The following is a 27979-nucleotide window of genomic DNA, read 5'->3' as shown; positions in this document are numbered from 1 at the left end:
GCAGTACTGAAGAAGAAAGGTGAAAGCAAGTACAGCCCACCCTTACAAGTGGAAGAGGTGTACAGTAGAGCAGCCCTCCTCAGTGACGGAAAGGTGTGGTCTCAAGATCGCATGGCCAAGATAAACAAGATTGTGAAATGGCCGGAGGAGAAAGACAACTGGACATCTGGGCAAAGACAAGAAGGAAGTATCGAGGAAAGAGAGGCAGAAGATGGTAGTCTGGGAGGTGGAGATGAGGGCATAGAAAGTGAAGACCGGATGGAGACAAGAGTGAAGGTAACCCCAGCAAAAGAAGAGTCGATATCCAGGAGATCGGGATACAGCCAAGAGAGAAAAGGTGGAAAGCTCCACTCCTGAGGTCCTCCAGGGAGTCACCACTCCAGTAAGACGCACACGCGTGGGGAGAATGGTGATCAGACCATCACACCTCAAAGATAAGAGTGAGACATCCAGGAACACGGTACTGTTAAATTTCTTTGTTTAAAAAGGGGAGAAATGTGGTGTTAGCGTTATAGATGCCAACGGCTTGCGTGTGACGTAACACGCGCCGGTGGAAAACGTGGCTGTGCGCATGCACGAACGCTGTATCGTGCTAGTCAGAGCCCGGCTCGGAGCGATAAAACACCTGTTACCCGGCACTCTTCCCTATTACCTTAATGTAATTAAATAAACATAACTTTCCCTCATTCCTGCCTCAGTGTAATCATTTGGAGGAAACCTACACCTCTACAAAGTTCAACACATTTGAAGTACAACGGAGCGCTGCTGTGTTAGGTGCCATGATGTATGGTCGTTCTATAAACCTTTGACGTCCTCATAAATAATACACAAATATATATTTTTTAAAGTAATTACACAAAGTAGTTCACAAACCAGTATTTTACAAATGTATCTCCAACTACATAGCTAAAAACTAAAGTGAAAAATTTGAACAAAAATCAATAACCATAACCTTGGCTTTGTCAACAAGCGTCATCACGTTTGGAACTATTGGGTATAAATGTGTTAACCAGCACAGTCCCACATGCATCTCACAGAATCTGAAAGCATATCCCAGGAGCAAAGTAATAACTTTGAATTTCAAGCCAATCCATCCAAGGCGGTCTCCTTACCATGGCTTTATTTTCCTTTATGTTCATGGCTCTTTTTGTCAGTGCATTAGAGTTCTCCTTTTCATTGCTGAGCTCATTTTCCGAATCAGATGCAGAATCCTCAGTTCTTTTGTTCATCTGCTTTGCATCTTTTACATTTGCAAGAGGTACTCTCTTTTTCCTGCCGTGCATATTTGGCCCAACGTTGGCCAACTCTGGGGTCTTCTTCTCCAATGCATTATTCTTGGGTTTCTTGGATGGGAACTGGAAAGCTACACGAAGACCAAAGCTCCTCCTTTTAGGCGCGCTCGTCACCTCTTCCTGCTCGTCTAAACAGGATTCTTTGCTCGTGTGACATTTGAAGCGCTAAAACATGAAATTGTACAGAGGTAAGAAAAAGAAAATCTGAAACACAATTAAATTGCAATTTTCAGTGACAGAGTTTTTCTGCAAATACAGACTATTTATACTCCTTCAGTATGTTGCACCAGTGATATGAACTCCGTGGAATTTACTTTCTTATATTATCAACATCATCAAAAGAAGTAATCTTTATTTAGATTATTAGATTAGATTGTTATTTAGAGCCCTCTTGCCCAATTCGATTGCCCTAACTCTCAGTGCTGTTTACGGCTTGGAAGTTCATCAAGCACCCAAATAGGTTTTCCCTATGCATTTGATACCAATGCAGAACAGCTTTGAGTAGCTAAACCACAATATTTAAAGACCAGACACTCGAAGAAATTTCTTAAATTGAGACCCATGCATGGACTCCTATGCAAGTGTGCAGATTACCAAGTTTGGGTAAATCACAGATCTTCCCACAACACCTGCGAATCTTGACCAGTTGCAGGTTTCGAAGTCCAATACTTGATTTGTCATGTTGCATTTTTCTGAGTTGCTGTTTCCCTAATGCCAAATTGTACACAGGATAGCTCCTCAACGTGGAGAAAACCCTTTCAATACATCCCCATGAAGTTCGGGGGTGTTACGTGGAAGGGCAGCTATCCCGTTCCTTTGCTGGAGTAAATCTGAAACTATTTCCAGGTTGGGAAAGGGTCGGAACAGAGTTTTTGAATGCCACAAATACACAATTTAGTGGCTGTTCACAAACTCTCAAGGCAAATCACACCATGAGCTGCCCACTCCCACCCTTGCCATTTAGTACGGCTCAATCTTCTGCAGCTGAAAACAGGTTGGTGAGGTCTAATCCTGGAGACGCCCCTGTGGAACTCGTCAATATTTGGAAGCATGGGGAACCTAGCGTTACCAAAGGTGAGATACCACAGTTATAATCAAAGTTAGGTTACATCCGGCGACCAGACGGACTAAAGTCATACAAGTTCCTCTGAGGGAATGGTCAGCTATCTCAGTATTACAGGTTAAACTTATCTGCAAGAGGTCAAATACTAATCTATTTGATCTAAAAAATGTGTAAAACGGGCCTAACTTTTCACCCAATGTCATACTGTGCTAAGTTATCTACATGGGTATTCAACAATGTATGCGAGTCGTATCAATCCTCATGCAATCCAATAATGGTTGGGTCCGCTCTTAACATAAATAGCAAAAAAAAATTTACAATGCAAACCCTACACCAACTCATTAAAGCACATTATATCATCTTGTAGTTAATGTAACTTGCTGTGAATAATTTAGAACGCGTTGGTCTTTGAGAAATCATTAGATGCAAATTTTTAAGCATGTTTAGCCTATTTACACATAAAGTAAACATAATCGGCATCAAAGAGCATTCAGGTACTAAATGTTCTCATTGCTCCTCTTAGAAACAAGGAAACAAAAAAGAATGAGTCTAACGGAAACAATTTCTGGTTTGGAAACCCCATATCCTATTTTACAGCTGTGATTTTCATCAAGTAAAGCATTCGAGGAGGAAACATTTCAAACATTTGATTCATAGATAGGGTCCGCAAACACAGATAGTGCACAAGTGTATAAAAAGAAATGCTTTCACCTTTGACGACTCCAATGAATTCAAGCTATCACAGCTCTCCTCGGAGGAAGACGTTTCCATGGGAACGTGGTCTCCAAAACCGAGGAACTCTTCGTCATCACTCGGAGCATTGAAAATGTCGGCAACGTCACTGAAGATCTATTTTAGAAAGAAATAGTGCGTTAGTGGTCATGACAGCTTCTCACTACATTGACGTTTCTCAAATACATAATAAAAGTATCATCTCAAGATCTATACATATATATATATATATCTCTGCAGCACCTCGCAACAAAAACACAGCTTAAGCGCGGAATCACGGACGTGGACCAACTTGTTGTGCCAGCATTATTTTATTTTCCTTTTACAAGATTATATATATATATATTTTAGCAGCCCGTCCCGACGTTGTCCTGGTATGAATTGCTGCCGGCCAGTAGTATATTGTTTTGTAGGATTTCATTTTGATAGCATTTCTTATCTGTGACAGGCCTGTGAAATGCTCCGATTCACAGTGCACTGCTGATGCACTTAAGAGTGCACGTTCAGTAGTGTGTGAACTCTAGTTTCCCTACTTTATTTTTCCTTGCAATATTATATAGCGCAAACTCGACAACATGACATGAGCACAATTTACATTACAGAAGAACAAATTCATTTGTGGTAGGCACGGGGAGACAAAGCGATTTGCCTGGAATCACAGGATGTTGAGCTGATGCCAAGATTCGAACGTAGCTCCCCAGCTCTAAAGTTCGCAATTCTAGAACTTGTGGCGGGAGGTGTGTCTAAAAGTGTATGTCGGTGCTGGCCATCAATGAGAGAGACCTGTGCATTTTTCAAATGGGTGGTGAAAAAATATGAGTATGTTGCTGGAGATGTGGACCGCCGTGCCACCAATGTACTTACCGGGGGAGGATAAACAGCCATTATTCTGCAACTTTCTTTCCGCATACCATCACTCCGCATACTTGCATTACGAAAGTACCAGGACTCCGCAATGCCATTATAACGCATGGCATTACATTTTATATGCTTTTACCACGCATACATTTATAACGAAATTTGTTGTAAATGCATGAATGGTAAAAGCATGTTTTTTATGTTTGGATAAGGTAAGTATGGTTATAGGGGTATATGTTTTGGGTACTGAGGTATATGTTTTGGGGTGTTTGGTTATTTTAAGGGTTCAGATATAGTTTTGGGTTATGGGGTACAGGGGTAGTTTTAGGGTTCAGGGCTAGGTTTGGGTTTTGGGGTACAGGGATATTTTAAGGGTACAGGGCTTGGTTTGGGTTTTGGGGTACAGGGGTATTTTTAGAGTTCAGGGGTAGGTTTGGGTTTAGGGGTACAGGGTTATTTTTAGGGTTGAGGGCTAGGTTTGGGTTTTGGGGTACAGGGGAATTTTTAGGGTTCAGGGGTAGGTTTGGGGTTTGGGGTACAGGGTATATTCAATATGAGACATGGCATGAAGGGCGGAACGTACCACACGCCCCCAGCGTTTGTCACACCCCCAGCACACGCCCACAGCACAACACAGACACGCCCACAAAGAGACTACTTTGCTGGCACGGTTCTTTTACCTTTTAAATGTACATGGTGGGCGTCTGCATAGCCTATGTCCTTCTGCTGCAACAGCCCTTTCCAATGCTGTATTGGGTATTGTGATTGGTGCTGTGGTTCCTGAGATTACCCGCCTCAAAGGTTTGGGCTCTCTCTTTATTATATTAGTATGGATTCTGCTAACAACTTCTGTCACTCCGGTAAAAGAATGGACGGCACTCAGTGATTCAGATTACACCAATTCGTTAGATTTATTTAAATCAAAAACAGGACGCGTTTCAGCATAGCGCCTTTGTCTGCTGTTACTCACTCAATGTCAGCTTACATTTTTAAATAAAGTTACATGTTGATGTCACTTCCTCTAGTTAATTGACACAAAGGACGGACAGTTTGTAAGTTTTGCGGTGGCCATCTTGAAGTTACCAAAAACTTCGATTAATTCCGGCCAATTTGGACAAACGAAAAATTATTATTATTAAGCCCTGAATGGGCAATTCTTAACCAAACACGAGTGTTCTGATAATACTTAAATAAGTGCATCCACATTGCTGATCAAATTGAATTACATCCTCTAATTAATTAACACAAAGGACGGACTGTTTTTAAGTTTCACGGTTGCCATCTTGAAGTTACCTAAAACTTCGATTAGTTCTGGCCATTTTGGACAAACGAAAAAATTGTTATTAAGCCCTGGATGGGCAATTCTTAACCAAACATAATTGTGCTAGTGGTACATAAATCTGTGCATCCACATTACTTATTTTATCAACTGAGATCAGATTGAATTACATATATCTATCATATTCAGATGTCAACTTTTTGCACGGAAGAGCATTATCATATAATTGTGGATCATTATAGGCTATGGGATGAGGCCTGCTGAAGAAAGAAATGAAAAAACTTTACTGCTGGTCTATTGGCCCAAGTGCACGGCCAACTCCCCCCAATGTTCAACCCCGGTGGAGTTTTAGTTCGGAGATCTATGATGAATCTAGACTCTAATCTCCTCATTTGTAGCTCCCTATTTCCTCCCCAGTCTTTCAAGGGGACTTGATCCAAGCAGAAGAATTTTAGAAGATTGCCGTCACTATTGTGCTTTAAAGCAAAGTGTAGATTAAATTATGTGGCTAGAAGGCATAAATTAAGGTACAGCATTTGGCACAGTCTGTATCCGCAGTTCACTGTTTGGTCGTAAACACACGGCATTCAGCATGGGCTCAAGTTAGATCTCATTTGCAATCGGCAAATGTAAGGTGACCAAATAAACTCTGAAAGTCGCCTGCTATTTCCAGGCACCATATGTACAGTTGTGTTGGTAAATTTTAATCTGTGCTAGTCAGAGCCAATGTTTTGGCCGGGTTAGACATTTACAGAACACAACTTTCCCCAAGAAGTAGTCTTAACGCTGTAAATAGGAAAAATCAAATGTCTAATGAGAAATAGAAGCCGCAAAACCAAATAAAGATGCAAAAAGAAAAAAAAAAAAAAAAAAAAAAAAAAAAAAAAAGGTATTTAAAGCCGTTGGGAAGGTTCTACTTTTGACACAGAGGGCAAGGACTTCCACGGGACTGCTGCAACCACAGGAAAAAGCGTGATCTCCCGAAGTTTTCCTTTTTAAACTCTGGGATCTCCAGAAAATAGCGGCCAAAAGAGCTCAGTGCGTGAGTTAGCCTGTAACCCTTGCAGCAATGGGGAAAAAGAAGAAAGTTTAATGGTTTAAGTCCCTTTGGTGGCCGAACTCTGAAAGTTATGGTTTAAGCGGCATGCTGGGAATGCCATAATTGTGCTGAAAGCATTGTGTCAGCACCATAGCATTAGTCCGCTGACACGGGATTGGACACAGTGAGGGACAGAGGCTTCTGTAGGGCTCTTGCTTTCTCATCAGCCTTTCTGTATGTATATGAGGCCGCTCTAAACCTTTTTTCAGGAGATTTGCGCAGACTGCCAACAGTATAGTATGGACACCCATACCCGTGTCTCTTGATGACCGAGCTGAACGCTTCGGTTTTGCCCTACTCAATACCTTGAATAAAGTCGCTGTGTGGATCGAATATCGTTACCTTAATTGTAGAGGTGAGGCAATGTCAGGGCGAATTGCTCAGTGGGCTACCTAGCACCCAGGCCAAGAGTGTGCATCCTGTCACCTGGGACCATAATTGGTGGGTCCATGCTGTAGCTGCAGTACGGAATTGCTCTCTCATACTCCTAAGTCTCAGCGTGTTACATCTTTACTTACCAACCTCCACTCCAGAGCTTTATAAATGCTTTCATTTGACATAAGTACGGGATCTTCCTCCATACAAAGGAATTGATTTGGCTGGTAAGAGTACATTAACAAGTGCAGACTGTGGTTATGTCAAAACGGTGGTGTGTTGCCTCCTCTCACACATGCTCTGGTATCTCATCTACAATGCTGTGAATTTTCAATTTTGATTTAGGTAGCCTTGCGAAAGACTGATTGCAGGGACAGGTATCAGGTTTGCAGATAGCTTTACTTCCCAAATGGTTTTGAAGGCTGTCCCATCACTGCCTTGCTACTTCTGGATCTGAGGAGCTGCTGGGCGCGTTATTGGGAAGCACTACAGACAGGTATGAGCTCCTGCTATTTAGGGCGGCATTCACCACGGCCTTCTTTGGCGCATTCCGCATCAGCAAGATAGTTGCATCCAACAAAACTGACCCAGCGCAGCGATGCCTGCAGGCCATAGATATCAAACCATTGGTAAGGGCCGGAGAGATAACCTTGAGGCAATCAAAGACAGACAAGGCTGGAAAAGGGGTGACGATACGTCTGCACTGCATCCCAGAGGCCGGGTTTTGTGCAGTATGTTGGCTATTCAAGTACATGGAGGCCAGTCCAGCAGGCGAGGACCCCCCCTCTTCAAGCATCAGGATGGCAGAAACCCGAGCAGGTTCCAATTCACGGCAGCGATGCGCGAGGGCCTCTGGAAAGCTGGGCTGCACCTGGCGTCTTTTGCCCCCCCCCCCACTCTTTCAGGATCGGCGCGGACACCTCAGCATCGCAGCATGGCATGCCAGAGGACAGGAGCCAGGCCTTGGGCAGATGGTGATCAGGGCCCACAAGTCATACATACGCCACATCTGGTAAAAAAAAAAAAAAAAAAACACAGGAGAGGGGGGGGGGGGCAGTCACTTTGGGATGCCGCACGGCAGGGTGCCAGGGGGCCACCCCCTCCTACATGCCCGCGCACCGCAGACAACAAACCCGGTGCGCAGCAGGCCACATTACCTGAATCTTTTCTTTCAGCAGGGGGATGCCCGCAGCTAGTTTGGGTGGTGGGACTTTCCTTCGTGTCCAGAATGGAGTCGTGGTGGCAGCAGTCAGGGCACAAGACGGCGAATAAACCCAAGGCGACGTATATCCGCTGGATGGGGCAACCGGGGATGAGATGGGAGCAACTGCTGCCAACATTGGACAGCCTCCTCGCAGACTCGGCGGGGCATCCGGACGTCCTGAGCGTTCACCTCGGCAGCAACGACCTAACGCGGCTTGGGCGCAAAGCGGTGGGGAAGGCCATCCAGAGAGACCTCATCAAGACAGCAACATGGTTTGGTCCCACGACGGTCGTGTGGTCAGAAATGGTCAGCGGGAGGCATTGGAGAGACGCTGACTCCAACAAGGCGGTCGACAAAGCGAGGAGGAAATTGAACATCGCAATGCCCAAGTTCTGCTCAACCTACGGCCTGGAATCAATCAGGCACGGCCTCATTCACCCGGGTCGCCCGGAACTCTACGGGCAGGATGGGGTGCATCTCTCCGACAGAGGGATGAGAGTCTTCTGGGACAACCTGTGGGGAGCAATGGCGCTCGCAGGTTGTAGATAAATAAATAAATAAATTAAAAAAAACACGAGAAGCCACGAACCAGGGGCGGGCGGGAGCCACAGAAAGACGTGAGCCTCCCTGGGGCGTGGCGGGAATCTTACAATGGTTGGCTAAGGAAACACACCGGCGGGGGGTGTGTAGGAGGAGGGCCACTCACTTTTGAATGCCGCACGGCAGGGTGACATGGCCGCACCAAGGAGGGGAGTAGCAGGAGGAGACGGCACTCGCGGCCCAGACCCGGCCGGACGGCAGGGCGCAAATGGTAGCGAGCTGGGGACCTAACTCCAGAGAGAAAAGCTCCCCTCCATGACACGCAGAAGGCGTGGGCGACCAACCACTGGAACACCAATGGACTGACAAGGAACTGGTTTTGTACAGTGCCATTTACGAACTGAGGAGTACACAAAAGACTGACCCTGTTCTCACAAGATGGTGTCATGGATTGTATATGACATGTATGATTTATGGGTACAGTTCGCAAATGGAAAATTGCATAACCAGTATGTGTTTTATTTTTTAAGAATGGCATGCGGGCATTCAGGGAAGGGAGAGGCCGGGGAGTCGCTGTTGGGTACCCACAGAATGGGCACGTGCAGGGGTTATGTAATCCAGAGGTCTGACCGATGGCCTGGATGCCGGGTTGACAGCCACAGAGGACCTGTCTGCGGCAGTCCGCTCAAACTCGTAATGAGGGCCCAAGTGTGAATGAGCACATACGTTGGCCACACTCAGTCTGTGAAACTGCAAGCAGAGAAAGATCTCCAACATATATGTTCTATTATGTTAGAAAGATTTACAGCATGCGTTTATTTCCAAAGGTTTCATGGCACTGAAGAGATGGCCAAGAACTGAGAAACTAGTAAATTACCTGCAAGAGAGATAAGATAGGCTTTTAGTCTTTTCCTGAGAGGAATATAATAAGTAATTTCCTTAAAGTCAGAAGGCAACTTATTTCAAAGTCTAGGGGCAACTACAGTAAAGGCTTTCAAACCACAAATGGCCTTCCTGAATCGAAGGATACTGAACATATTCTTAGAAGTAGTCAGAAGTTTACGCAGGGTAAAAATATTCACTCCGCTAGAGTTGAAAAAAGTTCGGGCCATAGCCAAAAAGGAATTTATGTACAATACATAATGCGTTTAAAGTAAACCTCTATCCAACTGGAAGCTTCACGCTTCTGCAATAGTGGTTTCGCATAAGTATGGTGCGGACACAGTGAAACAGCCCTTGAAACTTAGTTTTGGACAACCTAAATTCGGTTGATTCAATATTTAGTGATACCCAGGTATCGCATTACATCAGTCAAGCCACGAACTGATGGGAGCTGCCACGGCGGAAAGTGTAGTTTTCAACAGTACAGGGGGAGGATTGGTAGAAATTCATCTAAAAACTAGAGCAAGATACTGTGGGCATGCTGACGCTATCACTTACATGATCTATGTATACAATTGCTCCCAGATTGAGGGGTCAGGATGATGTTGACCTTACGAATAGATGTGGTAAAAAGGTACTGATTCAAACAATATTGTACAAATACAGTCAATGAGAGGAACGTGTTCACTCGCAAAGAGAATTCGAGATCAGTAATTTAGTGAAAACCATGAAAGTTTATTAGAAATCTTACAGCACAATACTGAAGGCATAATATAATCAGTTCAATAAATCAACCATAGGTTATAGGAATTAATTTGCCATAAAGGCGCTCAACAATGGAAATAAATGCAGCAATAAAAAGGTCAGAAAAGTAACTTCAATCCAAAATGTGCAGCAAAACAACAGATTCGAGCAGCATCCCTAGTAGAGATAAAAAAAGATCTGCCTCGCCGCCAAATTCAGGAGTCTTTTATAATGATTACAAAAAGCACTGAAGATCTGCACAATCAGTAACTGATGAGCAAATGTATCCTTTAATAAATCACACCCCAAAAATAAGAAAAGTTATATAAACCCACTATGTTAACACTAGCCCAATGCATGTATGACGATACATGCATGTCTTTACCATGCATGGCAAGTATCATAAGGTAAGTGGTTTAATGTTAATTCAATTTCTTTTCATTTTTGGGGGTGATACCTCTATCCTCTTCTCTTTAAAAAAAAATCTTAATCTTGCTTTCCACTACCTTCCCAATGACTCTAAAAATATTCTTACCGCCCTATACCACTACCCACCTCTAAATGCTAAATGACCCTCCCCACCCAAAAACCCTATAAAGACCCTTTCCATCCTCTACCACTACCCACTCCTAAGCCCTAAAAATTCCCCTATCTATCCCTAAACCGTAAAATTAACTTTAACACCCTAAAATTAGCTTTACCATTACCCACCACTAAACCCTAAAATGACCCTTACCGCCCTTTGCCACTACCCACGCCGAAACCATACATTTAAAAAATATATATATATTTAATTCCCCATAGTTAGGTCAGCTTTTCCTTGCGAAATGCCTTGGTTGTTTTGCTAATAACTTTGGTGCTGTTTATCAATTCTGAGGGATGTGGAATTCCTATAGCCCAACGGGGACATATTGTTTGGGGTCAAGGGCAACAAGTTTTCATGTGTATTTTGTCCTTGGGACAAGTAGGCTCAACCCCTTGCAACACAAACCTTTTGGCTGCCACTTTGCCACTTTGCAGTACCACATTATGGACCAGGGAAAGTGACTGTCTGCAGTTAGGGTAATACTGTTGCCCATGTGCTAATGCTGTTCAAAGTTGTACTTATGGTTCAGTAATTAAAAGCCTTTTTTTTATTAGGGCGAGCACTCTAATTGTTGTAAGCTCCCACTGCACTACCGAGGGTGGTTTCAGTATAAAAAAGTGTGCACACGTTTTCAAAGTTTAGTAATATGAGGCTGTGTATAATGCTCCCAGAATGCTCGCTGATTTGATGCAAATATTTGCAGAAAAGAGTATTCCTAGAAAATATTTGTGAATTGCATTTTAGCATGAGTAAATATGCATGTGTAGTTTGCAAGTTCACTTTCCCTCCAACCACTTTTTTCCCCAACTCTGGAAGAAGGTTTTCGTCTGCCATTGTCAGGAGTAAGTTTCCAACATTTGTCAGTATGGGAATAGATTACAGAACAGTTGTGAGAAACCTTGGACATCCAAGTTAGTAGGTGTGCACAGACTCAAAAGAGCATTCTGACACTGGAACTATTGCTTACCACTACCTTCAGCCCCAGTATGTAGATCTGTGGAAATGTGGCAACATAAGGGAATTGTAAGTATTCAAACACCACTATGGTATGAGCCCTGGCATAATCAGAGAAGCGGTTATATGAGATTGCTACCATTATTTGTCGCTGCACTAGATGGCAACAAAGGGGCAAGTGGATTTCGTTACAAGACAAGTATATTTATGAAGCAACGTGCTCCATGGACAAGTAGATATTTTATTAAATTCCACACACCTGAAATCTCTATGAAACTTTCCAAAAAAGAATACTTTTTCGCCTACTTACAGAATGGAAAGCTTTTGGAGCGACACTGGAGCCAGCATGACAACAGTCAGATGTCTTGTGGTGACCTCGGAGCTAATGTATTCCACCCGGTTATTGCAGCAGACAACCATGAGAGTCACTACCCAATGGCTCTGGTTCACTTTGAGTGGGATTGAGGGTGTCCGGTTCTTGAGGGTGGCTGTGACTCCATCAATGCCTGTGGATTGTCGGCTAGGCAATGACCTAGAGCATACCATCTGGAAGGAGGTGGAGCTCAGGTTGTACTTGGAGATGTTAGGGTAGCCTAAGTGAGTGTGCCTGACCATACGGTCTATGGCCCCGCGAGAAGGTCGTCAGACGGACCTTGAGCCTGGAAGAATTTGCCCAGGTGCCTGACAAAAACAGGAGGGGCAAGGGAAACCGGATTCTGAAACTCCCACAGCCCGGGAGAAGGCTGAGCCTGAGGGCGGCACTGCCCAGCCTACAGGGAGAACATTGCAACCCTGGGGAAACTACCTGAACTGACCAACTGGCATAAGAAAAAGGGTCCCACCAGGGAAGAGTTCTGCAAGGTGCAGATGGAGTCCCCCTACTCTGGAGGGCCTACAGCTGCAGGCCCAGGCAAAACCTCTGGTGATAACTTGATCTACTGGGTGAACGGTTTCCTGTATAGCAAGCCTAAGTTTCCTGAGCGTGGAGCAACACGTGTGTTGCTGGTCCTCCAGTACTACATGGCCTTCCTATTGGAGCTGGTTCATTATGTTCCCCTTGCAGGTCATCTAGCACAGGACAAGACCTTTGAAAGGCTGGTCACCCATTTTTACTGCCCCGGATGAGGATGGAGTCACATGTGTTCTGTGTGTCATGCCAGACTCACCAGGCCAGCTGCAAGTCAGGAGGATAGCGCAAGGCTTCTCTAGTAGCCATTCCCGGTCAATGGCACTACCTTTGAATGGGTGTTAAGACATGGTTGGGCCTCTGGACCCCAAGACAGCCCATGGCAAAAGGCTCATCCTATGCTTGGTGGACCATGTGAACAGGTACCCCAGAGGCCGCATCTCCGAGGTCAGTGACTGCGCCTGCAGCGGCCAAGTCACTGATGGGGATTTTTACCCATGTGGTGTTCCACAAAAAGGTTTTGTCTCAACTTGGTACCAACTTCACATCCGCCTACATGAAGTTCATGTGGGAGGAGTGTGGAGTAGCCCAAATTCTCCACACCTTCCCACCCTCAAACTAATGGTCATATTGAAATGTTCAACATGGCCTGCATGATCATGGGCTTGTCAGAGCCCTAAAGAGGGAAGTAGGACATCCTTCTGCCATGCCTATCGTGTGCATACATGGAGTGTTAGAAATGGGGTTTCTGGTTGGCTAGGGTATGGACCTAAGCCTGACAGAGCCCACCACTCTAGTCATGGTAAGCTGCACACACAAGATAACCCCTGTTCACCCCCTTGGTATCTTGGTAGAGCAGTCAGGCTTATCCCAGAATCAATGTGTAAAGCGTTTGCGTAACACACCAGGTACACAACAAAAAGACTCCACACAAGGTTATATAATATATTTTTATTGTACATAAACCACATTAGAGCACAGTCACATAAATAACTGCGCCACTAAGTGCTTCTTATGACAACACCTAGATCATAAATCACTTTGCCACTAGGCAATGGTCATAACAGCATAGGTAGTGCAATAAGGCAAATACTCAGATTGCACATGTTAGGAAACAGTTGACATAACATCATAGCTAGTGCACTAAAGCCAAGACCTATATGGTGCATACCTCAGAATCACATCATCACTATACATACACGGCAAGTCCTGAAATAGGACTTGTTATTCTGACAATGCACCATAAAAACAACACATCATAATTGTTAAAATATCACAGTAACTACTCTGGTGCAGCCTTGGTCATAATGCTACGTATAGTGCACTGCAGACAAATACTAGTAAGTGGCACCAAACACATATTACTTTGTAAATAAAGGCATGCAGTAAATTAGGTAAACACCATATTACTTGGTAAACAAATGCATGTAAATAATAACTGATGGGCCTACTAGGTCAGGTCTGGGGATATGAGGAAGAACAACTTGCCTCCTGCATCCTCTAGCAGGAAGATACAGCTGCTCACAGACCTGTGGCACAGCCACCAAGATAAATGTGGCAGGCCCGCCCTGGGCTCACCCCACAATGGCCACCAGAGTGAAGCAAATACCCCTAACAGTCTGAAAAAAGTGGCAGCTGCAAGCGATCGCACGGTGCAGCTGCGGTTACCCAGAACATATAGGCGACTTCTACCAGTCTCGTACGCCCAATCCTTGACTAGGCCGGTCTACCTGGGTAGAGAGCCCGGAGAGGGGATCTTAATGAAGAAAGGGCCGAGCGGGAGCTTAACAACTGCTAAGCTGCATGTGCTCTCTCCCTTAAGCATGTTATTATTGACTTACACCCATTTGGTACAATTAATTTACCTGGAAGTCCCTTGAAATGAGGTGTACCATATTCTCAGGGTCTGTAAATTAAATTCTATTAGTGGGCCTGCAGCACTGATTGCGCCACCCACACAAGTAGCATTTCAAACCTGTCTCAGGCCTGCCATTGCAGGGCCGGTGTGTGCAGTTTAATGCCACATCGACTTGGCATTTAAAACTACTTCCCACCTGTAAACTCTTCTTATATTACATATAGGTCACCCCTATGGAAGGCCCTTAGTAACTCAAAGGGCAGGGCGCTATGCAAGTAAAGGGTAGGACATGCACGTTTATGTTTTACATGCCCTGGTAATGACAAACAGCCTATTTCGTTTTTCACTACTGTGAGGCCTTCCCCTCACAGACTAGCATTTGGAATTCTTTAATACACCTTTAAACTGCAAAACCTGATCAGAGAGGAGTAGCATTTTCATTTTTCATATGTTAGGAACGGTCTTGATAAGGCCGTTTTACTGGTGAAGTTAAATTGATTACGGTTTTAGAAATACCACTTTTAGAAAGTGGCCATGTCTCTGCTCTTATCTCTTTGTGCCTTAAAGCTAATCTCCAATACTCATCTGGGTTAGGTGAAAGCCATACTTTGTGTATTCCCTCTAGACAGCCACAAACACAGGAAGTTGAGGCTCATTTGCATTAGGAGCATTCATCTGCATTCTGATGGGTCCTCCTCGGCAGGGAGGAATGGGTGGGGCTGACACACTTCCAATAGGTAGTGTCCTGTCCACACTCAAAGCACCGATTTACACCAACTCCACAAGAGCTTGTTGGCTCGCCTTCGGTTGCTTGAGACTCAGGCTAATCAAAGTCTAATAACTCTGCTCCTGTGCCGGACTCCTTGGAGGTGTTCCAGGTAATTGCAACATGGATTGATGCATCCTCTGTCTGTGTGTGGCAGAACCGGCGCATCAATCCAGTTGTGGGAGTAAAATTGGCACATAACTTCAGAACCAGCGTTTTGCTTCCAGAGATCGATGAATCGGACAGCTTACCGCCGCCGCAGCTTGGTGAGATAAACTCATCCCCTCGAATGTGTGGCAGAAGCCAGCACATCGCTCAATGCCTCTAGACTCCAGCACCAGTCTTCTGAATTGATCCTTTGCCTTCACTGCGTGTAACTGAGATCCATGCATCTCGTTGCTAGCGACAAGGAATGGCACTTTGTCCACTGGGGCCTGCTGGGTCCTGTAGACGGACAGCGCTTCATCGCAGTCGGTCCGAACTTTGACTTTGCCCTGGTCTAGCACAAACCTAAAGTAACCTTTTTAGCACTAGTTGCTTCAAAGCGCTTTACTACATTTATGTCTACAGAATGGATTTTTGTCATTTTAGTCTTATTTACTCAAATAAATATTATACATCTTTCTAATTTGTTGTGGAGTCTTTTTGTGATATTTTCACTGGGTAACTGTACGAGTTATTGCACACATACTTTACACACACCCTTCTAAGTGAATTCTGACTGCTCTGTGCCAAGCAACCAGAGGATGAGCACAAAATAATTTAGGAATGTGTTGGGATTTACCCTGACTAGGCTTGTGGTCCTTACTTGGACAGGGTGCATAACTCTCCCAACTACAGGCCTCAATTTTGAACACTCTGACAAGGATTGCGATTGCTGCCTGAATAGGGTTTCGCCCTCCTCAACCAGTAACAATCTCTCATAATATGCACATAAATTATAATTAGAAAATAACTCCCACAAAATCACAGAGGAAACTTAGATATCCAATTTATGCTTACTGTCCAAAATGAAACCAATATTTAAGTTTATTTTTATAAAGACAACATAAAATGGCAGCGAACAGTGCAACTAGTGCAAGAACATTGTTGTATGACACAAGGTAGTTTCTAACTGCACTAGGAGGTAATCAAGTACTATGGCCCAGAAGTACGTAGCTTTGGGTTTGCGATTACCAAATAGCAACTTTTTGCAACTCACTATTTGACAGTTGTAAACAGCGATGTAAAAATGTGTGATTAAAACATTTAGCTATTCCCAGTGGGTCGCAAACAGAATTTCCTCAATATTTATAAGGTAGGTCTTGGTTTGGGACCCATTGGGAATTGCAAAAACCACGTGGATGGTGGCCTGCTGGGGTCAGCAAACCACTGTCTGTAACTGCTTTTAAATGAAGCATTTTGGGGGGGAATGTAGCCCATTTTCCTTATAGGAAAAAGGGATGAATTTAAAAATGAAAAGTTTTCTTTACATTTTTAAGAATAGGCCGCGGGAACGCAACCAGATTTAAAAAAATATTTTTACCAGCATTCACAAAGGGGAGGGGCATTCACCCATTTGGAATTGGTGGTAAAATGTAAATGTTTTGCAACTGCATTTCAGTCCCAAAACATTCACATATACCACTGCCAGTCTCCATTAGGAAGGGACGCACTAAACACGCCCCTTCCCAAAACCGAATCTCAAAAAAAAATTGCGATTAGGTAATAGGCTACCAAATCGCAAATTGAGCATTTGTACATTTAAAAAAATGCTTTTTTGCCGTCACAAACGGGAAAAAAAGCTTCCTATATCTGGCCCCAAGTCACTACTGTTTGTGCGAAACACCGAATAAAATAAAACTCTCGGAAACTACAGTACACCATTTGATCTGCTCCTGCATCGGTCCCAGCAAATAACAGCGGAGAAGTAGAGCGATTCTTCCCCGTCTGGATGCCCACAGTCCACCGCTTTGGTGTCCTACGGAACCCCGCATGAATCCATCGATTTAAACTGTTGCAAGAATGGGCAATTTAGTCTGAGGGAACTTCTGAACAACTTAATGAGCTTCTTAAGGCTCCTGCGGCGCGAGCCAAAAACTAGTGAAACCCGAGAAGCAGTCTATTCAATTTACAAAAATGTTGTTTTAATGGAAGCCCGTCAGTGCCCTGGAATGTAGGGGGGAAGAGTAGGTTTTGCCCTTGTTCTTAATCAGTAATTGCTGCCCCGTGAAGCGGGCTCCTCGGGTGCAGGTGCACTAGTCATGGAAATCGGAGAGGGAACACGTTGGGCATGTGGTAATCACAGCAGTTTCAGCCCTGCAGGACAAGAGTTAATGCAGCAGCTACTGAAAGCAAATATTATTCATTGTAATGAGCCTCACAGTTCCTCGCATATATTCCCCCATTAAGTTATTAAAATGTTACACTGCGGTGCTCCGATTTAACCTTTCTCGCATTGCGCTACGAAGAAAATCGCACTATGGCGAAACACTGCAGAGGCCATTACACAAAGCGTGAATACGGATTTAGCTGGCATGCGTTCTCCTTCGAGGTTAATCAGGCTAGCTCCAACTGTGGAACTGTGCACATTTTCGGCAAAGAGTAATCTGGGTTTGCTAGTTCAAAACGACTACAGTAATAATCCATGTACAGGAAAAAAGCGTCTGACGTCTAGAATTGGGTTTTACTGGTGTAAATGCTGAATCTCGGTAACTGCACCGGCACAGTGCATAGTTAAAGATTTTGGACTTTTTCGGCCGTAGAGTATAAATCTGAGCACATTGAGGACTAATGTTGTGTTCATGCTAATCAGCCCACATAAAACGTGTATTACCAGATCAATCCGTAGAGAAACATTGGAGCGAACTGATTGTACACAGATTTTTATTCCAAGAAATGTTTGAAGTAAAATGCATTCATGGGCAAACTGGACGATGTATACAGACCCACAGAGTGGCATTCTAACACATTATGGTAAAACAGGTAACCAACAGAATTCTGGATTTATTGTTTTAATACAATAAATTCCATTGAAACGTTTCAATGTCACCTATTCCAGGGGCCTATTACAAGGGCTTTTTGGAGTACATAAAGTATTGTACCGTGCTACTGTAGCATTTCTATACCACTTCCTACCCCTAGGTGGGGCGCTGAAGTGCTTGCCCACACAGGTCGCATGCTGCACAAAGTACGGTGTATGCGTGGGAGAGTACAGGTCTTAGTTTTGAGCTGATGTCATGTGTGATGAGCACCAAGATGCAGGTGTGCTATCGGTTACAGTGCCTAGGAATGTGGCCAGTAAATACGTGTGAGGGATAGACGCGCAACGTAGGTTTTGTGATATGCTGAAATTGGTTAGCTCGGGATGTCTTTATTTTTATTTTAAATGTTTTAATTGTTACCAGAAGAGAGATTCTGGCCCAGTTTCTGCATTGGTAGCTGCCTTAAGATCAACCACACCGCTCTCTTATGAGGAAGGGCGGGAAGAAAGTGTCAAAGAGTTGCTAAGATGGACTGCGATAATGTGTGACAGATGGACTGCGATAATGTGTGACAATCAGGGTAGACAGGCAAGTGAATGAGAGTACATAGTTTGTGGGGCCTGCAGCACTGGACTAAGCGCTCTCCGTAGGCCAGCAATGTTTGGCACATCTTTTAAAAGCAGGTCTTACTGTGTGGGCAGCTTTTCCTGTGGTGTAGGGTCTTTCTGAAATTATTCCATATAGTAGTGTTCTGGAGACTGGAAGAGTCCATGTCTCCTCTAGTGATAGGGGTGGTCCTGGTAACCGCCCCTAAGAAGGTGTTGCCTGTGGGTCGGCTGAGCGTACGCCAGCGCGTCGTGCAGGATACTAATAAATAGCCTGGGGGAGCCTGGGCGTGGAAGTACGTTAATGACCACCACAGTAATGCAGCCTCACGTGTCTCCTTAATAACCCTGGTTGGGCCTACAGCCAGGATACTACACTGGCGACGAGAGTGGTGCGGCTGCCTGCTGCCCGCCTCCCCACCGACTCACCGTGCTTGTGTACGCCATCCGGTAGAAGCGCCCCTGCCGCGCTCTGCCACTGAAGCCTGGCCGCTGCTCCGGCCATGGTGGCTTGCTCCCACAGCGCCTGTGTCCTGGCGGCCCGCCGTCTGCCGGCATTCTGCTCCCGCGCCTAGGCTCCGCAGCTCTGCCCTGTCCGCTGCGTGGAGCGCCGGCACCGCAAGCACATGCGAGGTGCCTCAGAAGCATGTGCCCGCTGCGCTCGAAACGCCGACAGGCGCCCTGAAGATCGCCGCTGCGGACCGGTTAAGGAGTGGGCCTCGGCCCTGCTGCCCCGCGCACAGGCCCTCTGCAACCCTGCCCTGACACCAGCTGCAGTACCTCACGTACGAGCTCCGTTTGGGCTGTTGACACTGTTCTCTGCCCACGTGATCAGGAGCCTCTGCATCTCACCACAGGCTGTGCTGCCAGTGCAGTTTAGAACCCCCTACTGCAGCTGTTTTCAACACCCCCCACAGTGTGGCTGAAGACCTCTGGGTTCGTGCTCACCCCTGGCCGGCCTCTCCAGAGAACCTCAAAGGCTGCCTGCCCTGGCCTTTTTGCCTGCCGCCTCAGCATGTGGCCCACCACCTGATGCCTGCGGCCCACCCTGCTTGACCCCTGTGGCCGATCCTAACTCATTTGGCCCTGCCTTATTCGTCCTGACTCATTCCCGGGATCTCGTCACTGTGCACCACGCTTTGAGTAACTGCATCCCTCTGCACCCTGTGGTTGCGCACGCCAGTGTTCTCCCGCCGCCGCTCCTCAACTTACAGCCGTGTCATCTATCCTGCCTCTGGAGCCGTTCGTCATCACCGAATAGCCACCGTCTCAAGCTGCGCGATGGAAGGCATGGGTGGAGAGGTTAGAGACATTCTTTGATGCAGCTGACATCCCTGCCCCGCGACGGAGACCAATGCTTCTCCACCTGGGTGGCGCAGAGATCCACAAGATTGCAAAGACCGTTCGAGAGGCTGGACCCCCGAGAAATTACGCGTCCATTCGCGACGCCATCACCACGTACTTCGAGCCTTTCTCTAGCCCGGACTATGAACGCTTCCTTCTTCGCCAGGCGAAACAGCTTCCGGATGAATCTGTGGACGTATTTTACGCCCGCCTGAAGGAACTAGCCAGCACCTGCACCCTCCCTGACGAAGACGACAAAGTCCAGGCGCAATTCATTCAAGGCTGTGACTCCACGAAACTAAGGGAGCATGTCCTAGAGGAAACCAGTATGCCGATGAGGGACATCCTCACTCTCGGACGATCCAAAGAGCTGTCCAAGGCCAGAGCTGACCATATGGAGACCAAAGCTTCGGCAGTCGTCAAGGAAGAACCAGTCTGCGATGTCCGCACAGAAACCCGACGCTTGTCAACGGACCAGACGACCTCCGACCCACAGCTCAAGACAGAGCCCAAAACCTCTCCTCTGCGGATGGTGTGGCGGCCCACTCCCACATGATGGTGCCTGCACGGCCCAAGGAAAACCCTGCAGCGCATGCAGAAAACTCAATCATTTCTCCAAAGTCTGCCGCTCGAAACCACTGCGACAACCTCAAGGCACTCCTCGCCACGTGCAAGCCCTCAAGCCGCTCGCGGATGACTCCTCAAGCGGCGACATGGACGAAGACGAAGCCGCCACTGTGCATGTGGTGCACATGCTCTCTCGCGTTCCCCGAAAGCTGCTCCCATGTGCACCATCAAAGTACAAAACCACCCGGTCGCCTCACTGCACACTGGCGCAACCATCAACCTCATGGCTGCCAGCATCTACAAGCTCCTGCCCAACCTGCCAGCCCTCCAGCACACCAATGTCAAAGTGTAAGCATTCGGCACACACACACCGCTACGGATCTGTGGTGTCTTCCAGGCGGACATTTCCCACAACCAAATCAGTCAGCGGACCAAAGTCTACGTCTCGCAAGAGGGAGCTGGATTCCTGCTCAGCTGCTTCAGAGCACAGGATATACGCCTCATCCACTTCGCGTTCACCGTGATGGCCCACGGCTTGGAACGCCTGCTTTCTGAGTTCACGCCCCTCTTCGATGGGATCGGATGCCTCAAAGGACCAGCTGTCAAGCTTCACATAGACAAATCTGTAGCCCCGATTGCCCTCAGGCATAGGAGGATCGCCTTCCACCTCCGCCCCAAGGTCGAAGCGGAGCTCCGTCTACTGAAAGCGGCTGGAATCATCGAGCGTGTGCACAGTCCCACCCCATGGGTGTCCCCCATCGTAGTCGCGAGGAAGCCGAAGCAGCCTGACGCAGTCTGCATCTGCGTGGACATGCGAGTCCCTAACCCCGCCATCAAACAAGAGCGCCACTTGCACCCACGGTCTATGACATCATCGGAGAACTCGCAGGGTCCAAGTGGTTCTTGAAGATGGACCCCCGCTCTGGAAATCACCAGATCCCTCTACACCCGGACTCTCGCTCAATTACCACCTTCTCCACACATGCCGGCCTCTGGCGCTACACACGCCTCAACTTTGGAATCTCGAGCACAGCCGAGGTGTTCCAGAACCTCATCAAGACCGTCCTGCAGGGGCTAGAAGGAGTGCTCAATGTAAGCGACGATATCCTGGTCCACACTCCGTCCCTAGAAGAGCACATCGTCCGCATGACAGCCGTGTTTGCCCGCCTTCGTGACTGTGGCCTGACCCTGCACCTTGAAAAGTGCAAGTTCTTACGGCGGGACATCAGCTTCTTTGGGTACCGTTTCTCGGACCAAGGCATCAGACCGGACCAGATGAAATAAAAGACGTCCAGGATGCGCCAGCCCCTACATCAGTGACCGGAGTCTGCAGCTTCTTGGGCATGGTCACATACTGCGGACGCTTCATCAGGAACCCATCTGACCTGACCGGCCCGCTGCATGACCTCACCAAAACCACCACCCCCTGGGTCTGGGGTGTTGAGCAAGAAACGGCGTTCAAGCAGACCAAGGCAGCGCTGTCCGCAGACACCACACTAGTCTACTTTGACCCGCGACACGACTCCCAACTAGTTGTCGACGCTAGCCCCACGGGCCTCGGTGCGGTCCTTGCGCAGCATCAAGACTGTGGTGAGTGGACACCAGTCGCCTACGCCAGCCGGACCCTCACGCCCACCGAGCAGCGGTATTCGCAAATCTAAAAGGAGGCTAATACGATCATGTGGGGGTGCCGCCACTTTCACATATATCTGTGCGGCCACCCATTCACCGTCATCACAGACCACAAGCCGCTGGTTCCACTGTTCCAAGGCTAGTCATCTCGCCCCCCTCCACGGATCGAAAAATGGATCCTACAACTTCAAGAATTCCAACTCACGGTGGAGTACCGACCTGGCACCTGGAAGGAACCCTGCTGACTTCTCATCACGAAACTCCCGGCCTGCCACGGTCCCAGAAGCAGCCGATGCGGCCGCCACCGAGGACTATGTGAGATTAGTGGTGGAACGGTCCCGGCCCCTGCCGATGTCCTTACAGGAAGTTGTTGCTGCCACTCAAGACCATGACTGTCTCCAAATCACCATCCAAGCGGTCAACTCCGATGACTGGAGACTTCTGCAGAACCCGTCACACCGGAGAACAGAGACAGCCCAAGCGACCTTGAAGGCTCTTCGCCAAGTCCGGCACGAACTATCCGTTTCCCCCGAAGGCTGCCTACTGCGAGGCCCTCGTCTGGTACTGCCGGAGAGTTTGACTAGACAAGCAGCTCTTCTGGCACACAGCACCCACCAGGGGATGGTGAAGTCGAAAAACAGGCTTTGCAGGAAAGTCTGATTCCCAGGCCTGCACCAACAAATAGAAGATGTCGTTCGCCACTGTCCGGTGTGCCTTGCAACAAGTCTGCCCGACCAACCAACACCCGTCATCACTGAACCTGCTCAGAGTTCCCCGTGGGAGAGGGTGAGTGCCGACTTTGGCAGCCTGCCTGGCGGAAAATACATGTTCGTGGTGGTAGACGATTTCTCACGATATCCCGAGGTGGAGTTCTTCACATCGACGTCAGCAGCGGAAATAATCCCGAAACTCGAGAAACTGATGGCAACTCATGGACTGTTCGATGAGATCCGGACCGACTACGGTCCACCGTTCACCAGTGCTGAGCTGACAGACTGCCTGGCATCCCACAGAGTGAAACATCGAAGGATCACGCCGAGATGGCCGCATGCCAATGGCGAAGTTGAGCGACTGATGGGCACTCTACACAAAACCATACAAATTGCCCTGGCAGATGGAGTTAACCTGGAACAAGCCGTATACCAGTTTCTCCGCGAATACTGACTTACACCTCATTGCACCACGGGCATATCTCAGAGGCCATCACTGACTCCATACCACATCACCCAAGGTGGACAGAAACACCCAACCCACCGAACCAGTCCGACCGCCGACGTGACCAAAATAAAGCAACGTCAGCGAAGCGACGTGCTAAAGAGAGTCCAACTGCGGTCGGCGATGGAGTGCTGGTACGAGATCGCTATCCAGGCGGGAAATTCCATTTGCCTTTCGAACTTCACCCTTGGCTGGTCACGCAGTAAAAGGCACCATTGTTACCGCCCAGAGAGGACCTGAAACTGTAACCCGCAATGTATCGTTCTTCAAAAAAATCCCTACTTGCGATGACTACGATGGCCCAGTGCCCAAAATGCCTCAGAGAGCCTCTCCCAGCGAACCACCCGGCACCAACCACGAGGAGTCCGGTCCCAGTCAATGTGCCACAGAAGATCGAAACTTCAGTCGACAGATGGTGCCAATGCGAGATCAAGATCCCCAAGGAGCTGAGTGTTCGTCTGCCAACAGCAGCCCAGGGGAAACCTCCCCAATGCCCATGCAGCGGGACAGCCAGAGCAGATACAACCCGAGGCCGTGTCCGAAGCCATCCCAGAAATTCAAGGACTATGTATGCTGAGGCTAGGTCAGCGACGCTGGTTCGAGTCGCAGCCCTGTGGGCAGACGGTACAGAAGCCACCAAATAAGACTGTTCTGTTGGCACCCGCCCCAGAAGAGTTTGTTCTTGAACTGTTTGTTCATGCATTGTTTTTTCTTGCAGTTGGACTCACGCTTATGTTTATTTCACATGTCCTTCCTGGTAAAGGAGGAATGTAGTGTTCTGGAGAATGGAAGAGTCCACGTCTTCTCTAGTCATAGGGGTGGTCCTGGTAAACGCCCCCAAGAACGTGTTGCCTGTGGGTTGGCTGAGCGTACGCCAGCACGACGTGCAGGATACTAATAAATAGCCCGGGGGAGCCTGGGTGTGGCAGTATGTTACTGACCACCACAGTAATTCAGCCTCACGTGTCTCTTTAACAACCCTGGTTCAGCCTACAGCCCGGATACTACACATATCATGTCCATCTGTGCTAAAACTGCCAATGTAACCCACCGGGTGTTTGGAAAAGTTACTTTTGGGCTACATAGTCATGGTCGGCGAACTAGGGAGTAGGTACGTTCTAGAAGGTGGGTGGGGGGGGGGTTAAGAAAAAGGGGAGGGACATTGCAGGGAAGGTGTTTTGCCACAGGAGCGGGTTTGTTGCGACAGCTTTTCAGCTATTGGCAGTACTACGGAAGGCATTAGTGCAGCGTTACCAACAGGCGATGCAGACCAAAGATGGGATATTGTTTGGGGGCGGGGGGGTGTCTTCGGAGTGCTTCAAGAGATATATGCAGGAAGGAAACAGCGATTGTGGATTAAGCATTTTTTGTTTATTCCAATATAAATTTCTTGCTGCTGTTTATGTGGTTCTGTTCCAGGACCGCCGCAGAATATGATCATGTGGGGGGCATGTATTCGTATAAAGGGCAGAGAAACTGGATAATAAGACTTAATGGGACTCAGTTGGACTTTGAAGCACCGGGAAAGGGACTAAGTGGCACTGGAAAGGTGGTATGTTGCGACAGGAGTTGCTGAACAAGTTCTTGGACAGTAAAGGCTTGCCAGATGTGTTAGCCATCCATCTTGGAGAGAACGATATGGTGAGAACAAAAGGTTGGTATTCATGAAGGCGGACATGAAGGAAATTAAGGGGGGCTGTGGAGGTCGTTCATATTCTGAACGGAGTTAATTCCCAGTAGGGAATGGCATAGGGCAGATAGTCATAGACAAGGCATGGTCTAAAGTGAATAGAGGATTGAGAAAGCTTTGCAGAGATTGGGGGGGAGGGGGTTGTAGAGTGATGCACCACAAATTGCAATACGAAGAATCGCAGCTTATTAGCCCTGATGGGGTACATTCATCCATCCTGGGAATGGAGCTTTAATTAATGAAGTAGCGATAAGCAGAGATTCTGGGGTACAAATGTGGCGAGGTGCATACGCTAAAAGCAGAGGTGGGGCCGAAAAACTCCTTACTTAGGGTGTTTGAGTGGCGGCTTGCCGGGATGTTTTGAAACAGTTTTATTGCTTGTTGCAGTGGGTGAATGAACATTTGTGTTGGGGGAGGGAGGAGTGGGATTAACTTAACCCTTGCAGAAGACAGGAAGTTAAAAGTTTATAGTGTCGAAGTAAGTTAAGTTCTGGGTGTAAGGACTAGTTAAAGTGACAAGCAGTTTATTTAGGAGAGTTTGTAGGGGTGGTAGCAAGGGGCGGGGGTAGACTAAGGGATAGGTGAATAAACGAGTATAGTGAGGTGTTTATTCTTTGTATGGTGATTTACCTATTGTTAAATACATGTTTGTGTTTGTTAGATTTGGGGGTCTCTAGTTGGCACAGGTAGGTACTTGTGACAAGTAGGGACCCTCTCCTCTAGTCAGGACAAGGGGACTACACACCTAAAATAACCCCTGCTCACCCTCTAGGTTGCGTGGCGCGAGCAGTCAAGGCTTATTTCAGAGGCGGTGTAAGTTAAGCAGTTGTGACCACATACAGTAACCCAGTGACAACACCACAAATGGAAACCACACAGGTTTTATATAAAAAATAAGTAGACTTTATATAGAGTTACCACAAGACCATAAACGACAAAAATACACACTATGATTACTTTAAGATGGTAGATTAAGCTTAGTTCAGTTCAGTTCTTAAATGCGGCACTCTACGTACCTTAACTTGCGTTGCACTTCCACGACAAGCAATGTCGCAGCGATGGGAAATGCGGCAAAGTTCAGATACAAAGAAATAAAGAAGTGAAGGTCTTCCAGATGCGGCACACTTCTCGGAGATGCGAGAAGTTCTCGGTCTGATGCGTGGACTCCAGCGGCGACATCCAAGATGCGACGGCAGCAGCTCCAGCGGCGACGCTCATCTTCCACGATGCGTGAAGCTTCCACTCGATGCGACAACTACAGCGGCGACATTCAAGACATGCAACGGCAGCAGCTCCGACGGCGGCACGCTTCTCGGGGATGCGAGGTGCTCTTGATCGATGCAGTGCAGTGCGACAGTTCCAGGGGCGACACCCTCCTTCTCCGGAGTTGCGATGGCGGCAGCAGCAGCGACGGCAAAACACTTCCTCTTCGTTGCGGCACACTTCTCTCTGATGCGGTGCAGTGCGACAGTTCCAGCGGCGACACCCTCCTTTCTGCGGAGTCGCAACGGCAGGCACAGAGACAGCGACACGCTTCTTCTCGTTGAGTCGCGCTTCCAGATCCTTGAGACACGCAGTTCCTTAGAAGGTCCAAAACAGCAGCAGGCACTTTCAAAAGAACTCTGGGGAGCTGGGGGGTGACGTCTGTTCTCCCTGAGACTTCAGCAGGAGGCAAGCTCTTTTCCAAGCCCTTGGAGATCCTTCACAAGTTGAAAGCAAAGTACACAAAGTTCCTTTCTCCTTCCTTTGGCAGTAAAGCAACCACTGCAGGCCAATCCCCCAAGCAGCACATCAGCTTGGGAATAGTCTCTCCTCAGTTTCTTCACGTTCCGCTCCTCAGTAAAGGTTTCTTTTTGTAGTCCAAAAGTGATCTAATTTCTTGGGAGCAGGGTCCCAATATTTATACCCCAACATCCTCAGTTCTCTGAGGGGAGAGGGACCTATGCCTAGTCCAAACCAGTTCCTCAGCACTTTGTTTACCAGACTTCTCCTTTCACAGTGCAGGGCAGAAGCATCAGCCGCTCCCCAGGGGGTGGAGCCAGCATTGTGGAAGGCAGGCACAGCCCTATTCAGAGTTCAGGTGCACTCCTCCCTCCCATCTAGATGTAGATCTCTCTATTCACCACTGGGTGACTCAGCCTGTCTCCTGGAATTCCCCAGCCCCGTCACTCACAGAAACCAGACATAGGAATACACAAACTAGCAGAGGCAGGCTTGAATGGTTAGACAAGCAAATACCTACTTTCTAAAAGTGGTATTTGCAAATACAGAATATTAAAATAAACTTTACTGAAAGATGTATTTTATTATTCTGAGTTCAGGCATACTAAACTCGAATTTATACCATACTCTCTGAGCCTGTAAGGATTATAAAATGTAACAATTCTAACAGCCCATTCTAGCCTATGGAGAAAAGGTAGCCTTGCAATAGTGAAAAACGAAAATGGCTGTAATTCACTATTAAGGCATGCCACACACATCAGGGCTTGTCCTACCTTATACTTACAATGCACCCTGCCCTTGGGCCTACCATAGGGGTGACTGATATGAAGAAAAGGGAAGGTTTAGGGACTTGGAAGTGGGTGCACTTGCCCAGTCAGCATCACCGTACCAGACCGCACACAGGCTCTGCAATGGCAGACCTTAGAAACATTTTACAAGACTGCTTCTGTGGGTGGCACAACCAGTGCTGCAGGCCCACCAGCAGCATTTGGTTTTCACGCCCTGGCACACACAGTGCACTAGACTAGGGTCTTACAAGTAAACCAAAATAGCCAAACATGGAATCCCTAATCCATACATCAATTTACAATAGGGAGCACTT

At 47.3% G+C, this 27979-nt stretch overlaps 1 protein-coding gene across 2 annotated transcripts in view; it reads right to left on the bottom strand.

The window, feature by feature from the left end:
• The window catches only part of CDCA7L (cell division cycle associated 7 like), a 154531-nt gene that overhangs the window by 67100 nt on the left and 59452 nt on the right, over positions 1 to 27979 (bottom strand). For both annotated transcript variants that reach the window (XR_015300710.1, XM_086941718.1), the window contains exons 2-3: positions 3067 to 3204; positions 1113 to 1457 (exon numbers count right to left, since the gene is read on the bottom strand). Coding sequence is in view for 1 of the 2 variants with exons in the window: in XM_086941718.1 (XP_086797844.1) it covers positions 1113 to 1457; positions 3067 to 3204 (483 nt within the window). In the remaining variant the exon portion in view is untranslated. The remainder of the gene's footprint in view (positions 1 to 1112; positions 1458 to 3066; positions 3205 to 27979) is intronic.

This window comes from Lissotriton vulgaris, chromosome 10 (genome assembly GCF_964263255.1).
Source record: "Lissotriton vulgaris chromosome 10, aLisVul1.2, whole genome shotgun sequence".
Lineage (NCBI taxonomy): Eukaryota > Metazoa > Chordata > Amphibia > Caudata > Salamandridae > Lissotriton > Lissotriton vulgaris.
The sequence above is the reverse complement of the archived record's forward strand: the minus strand, read 5'-3'. Positions and strand labels throughout refer to the sequence as shown.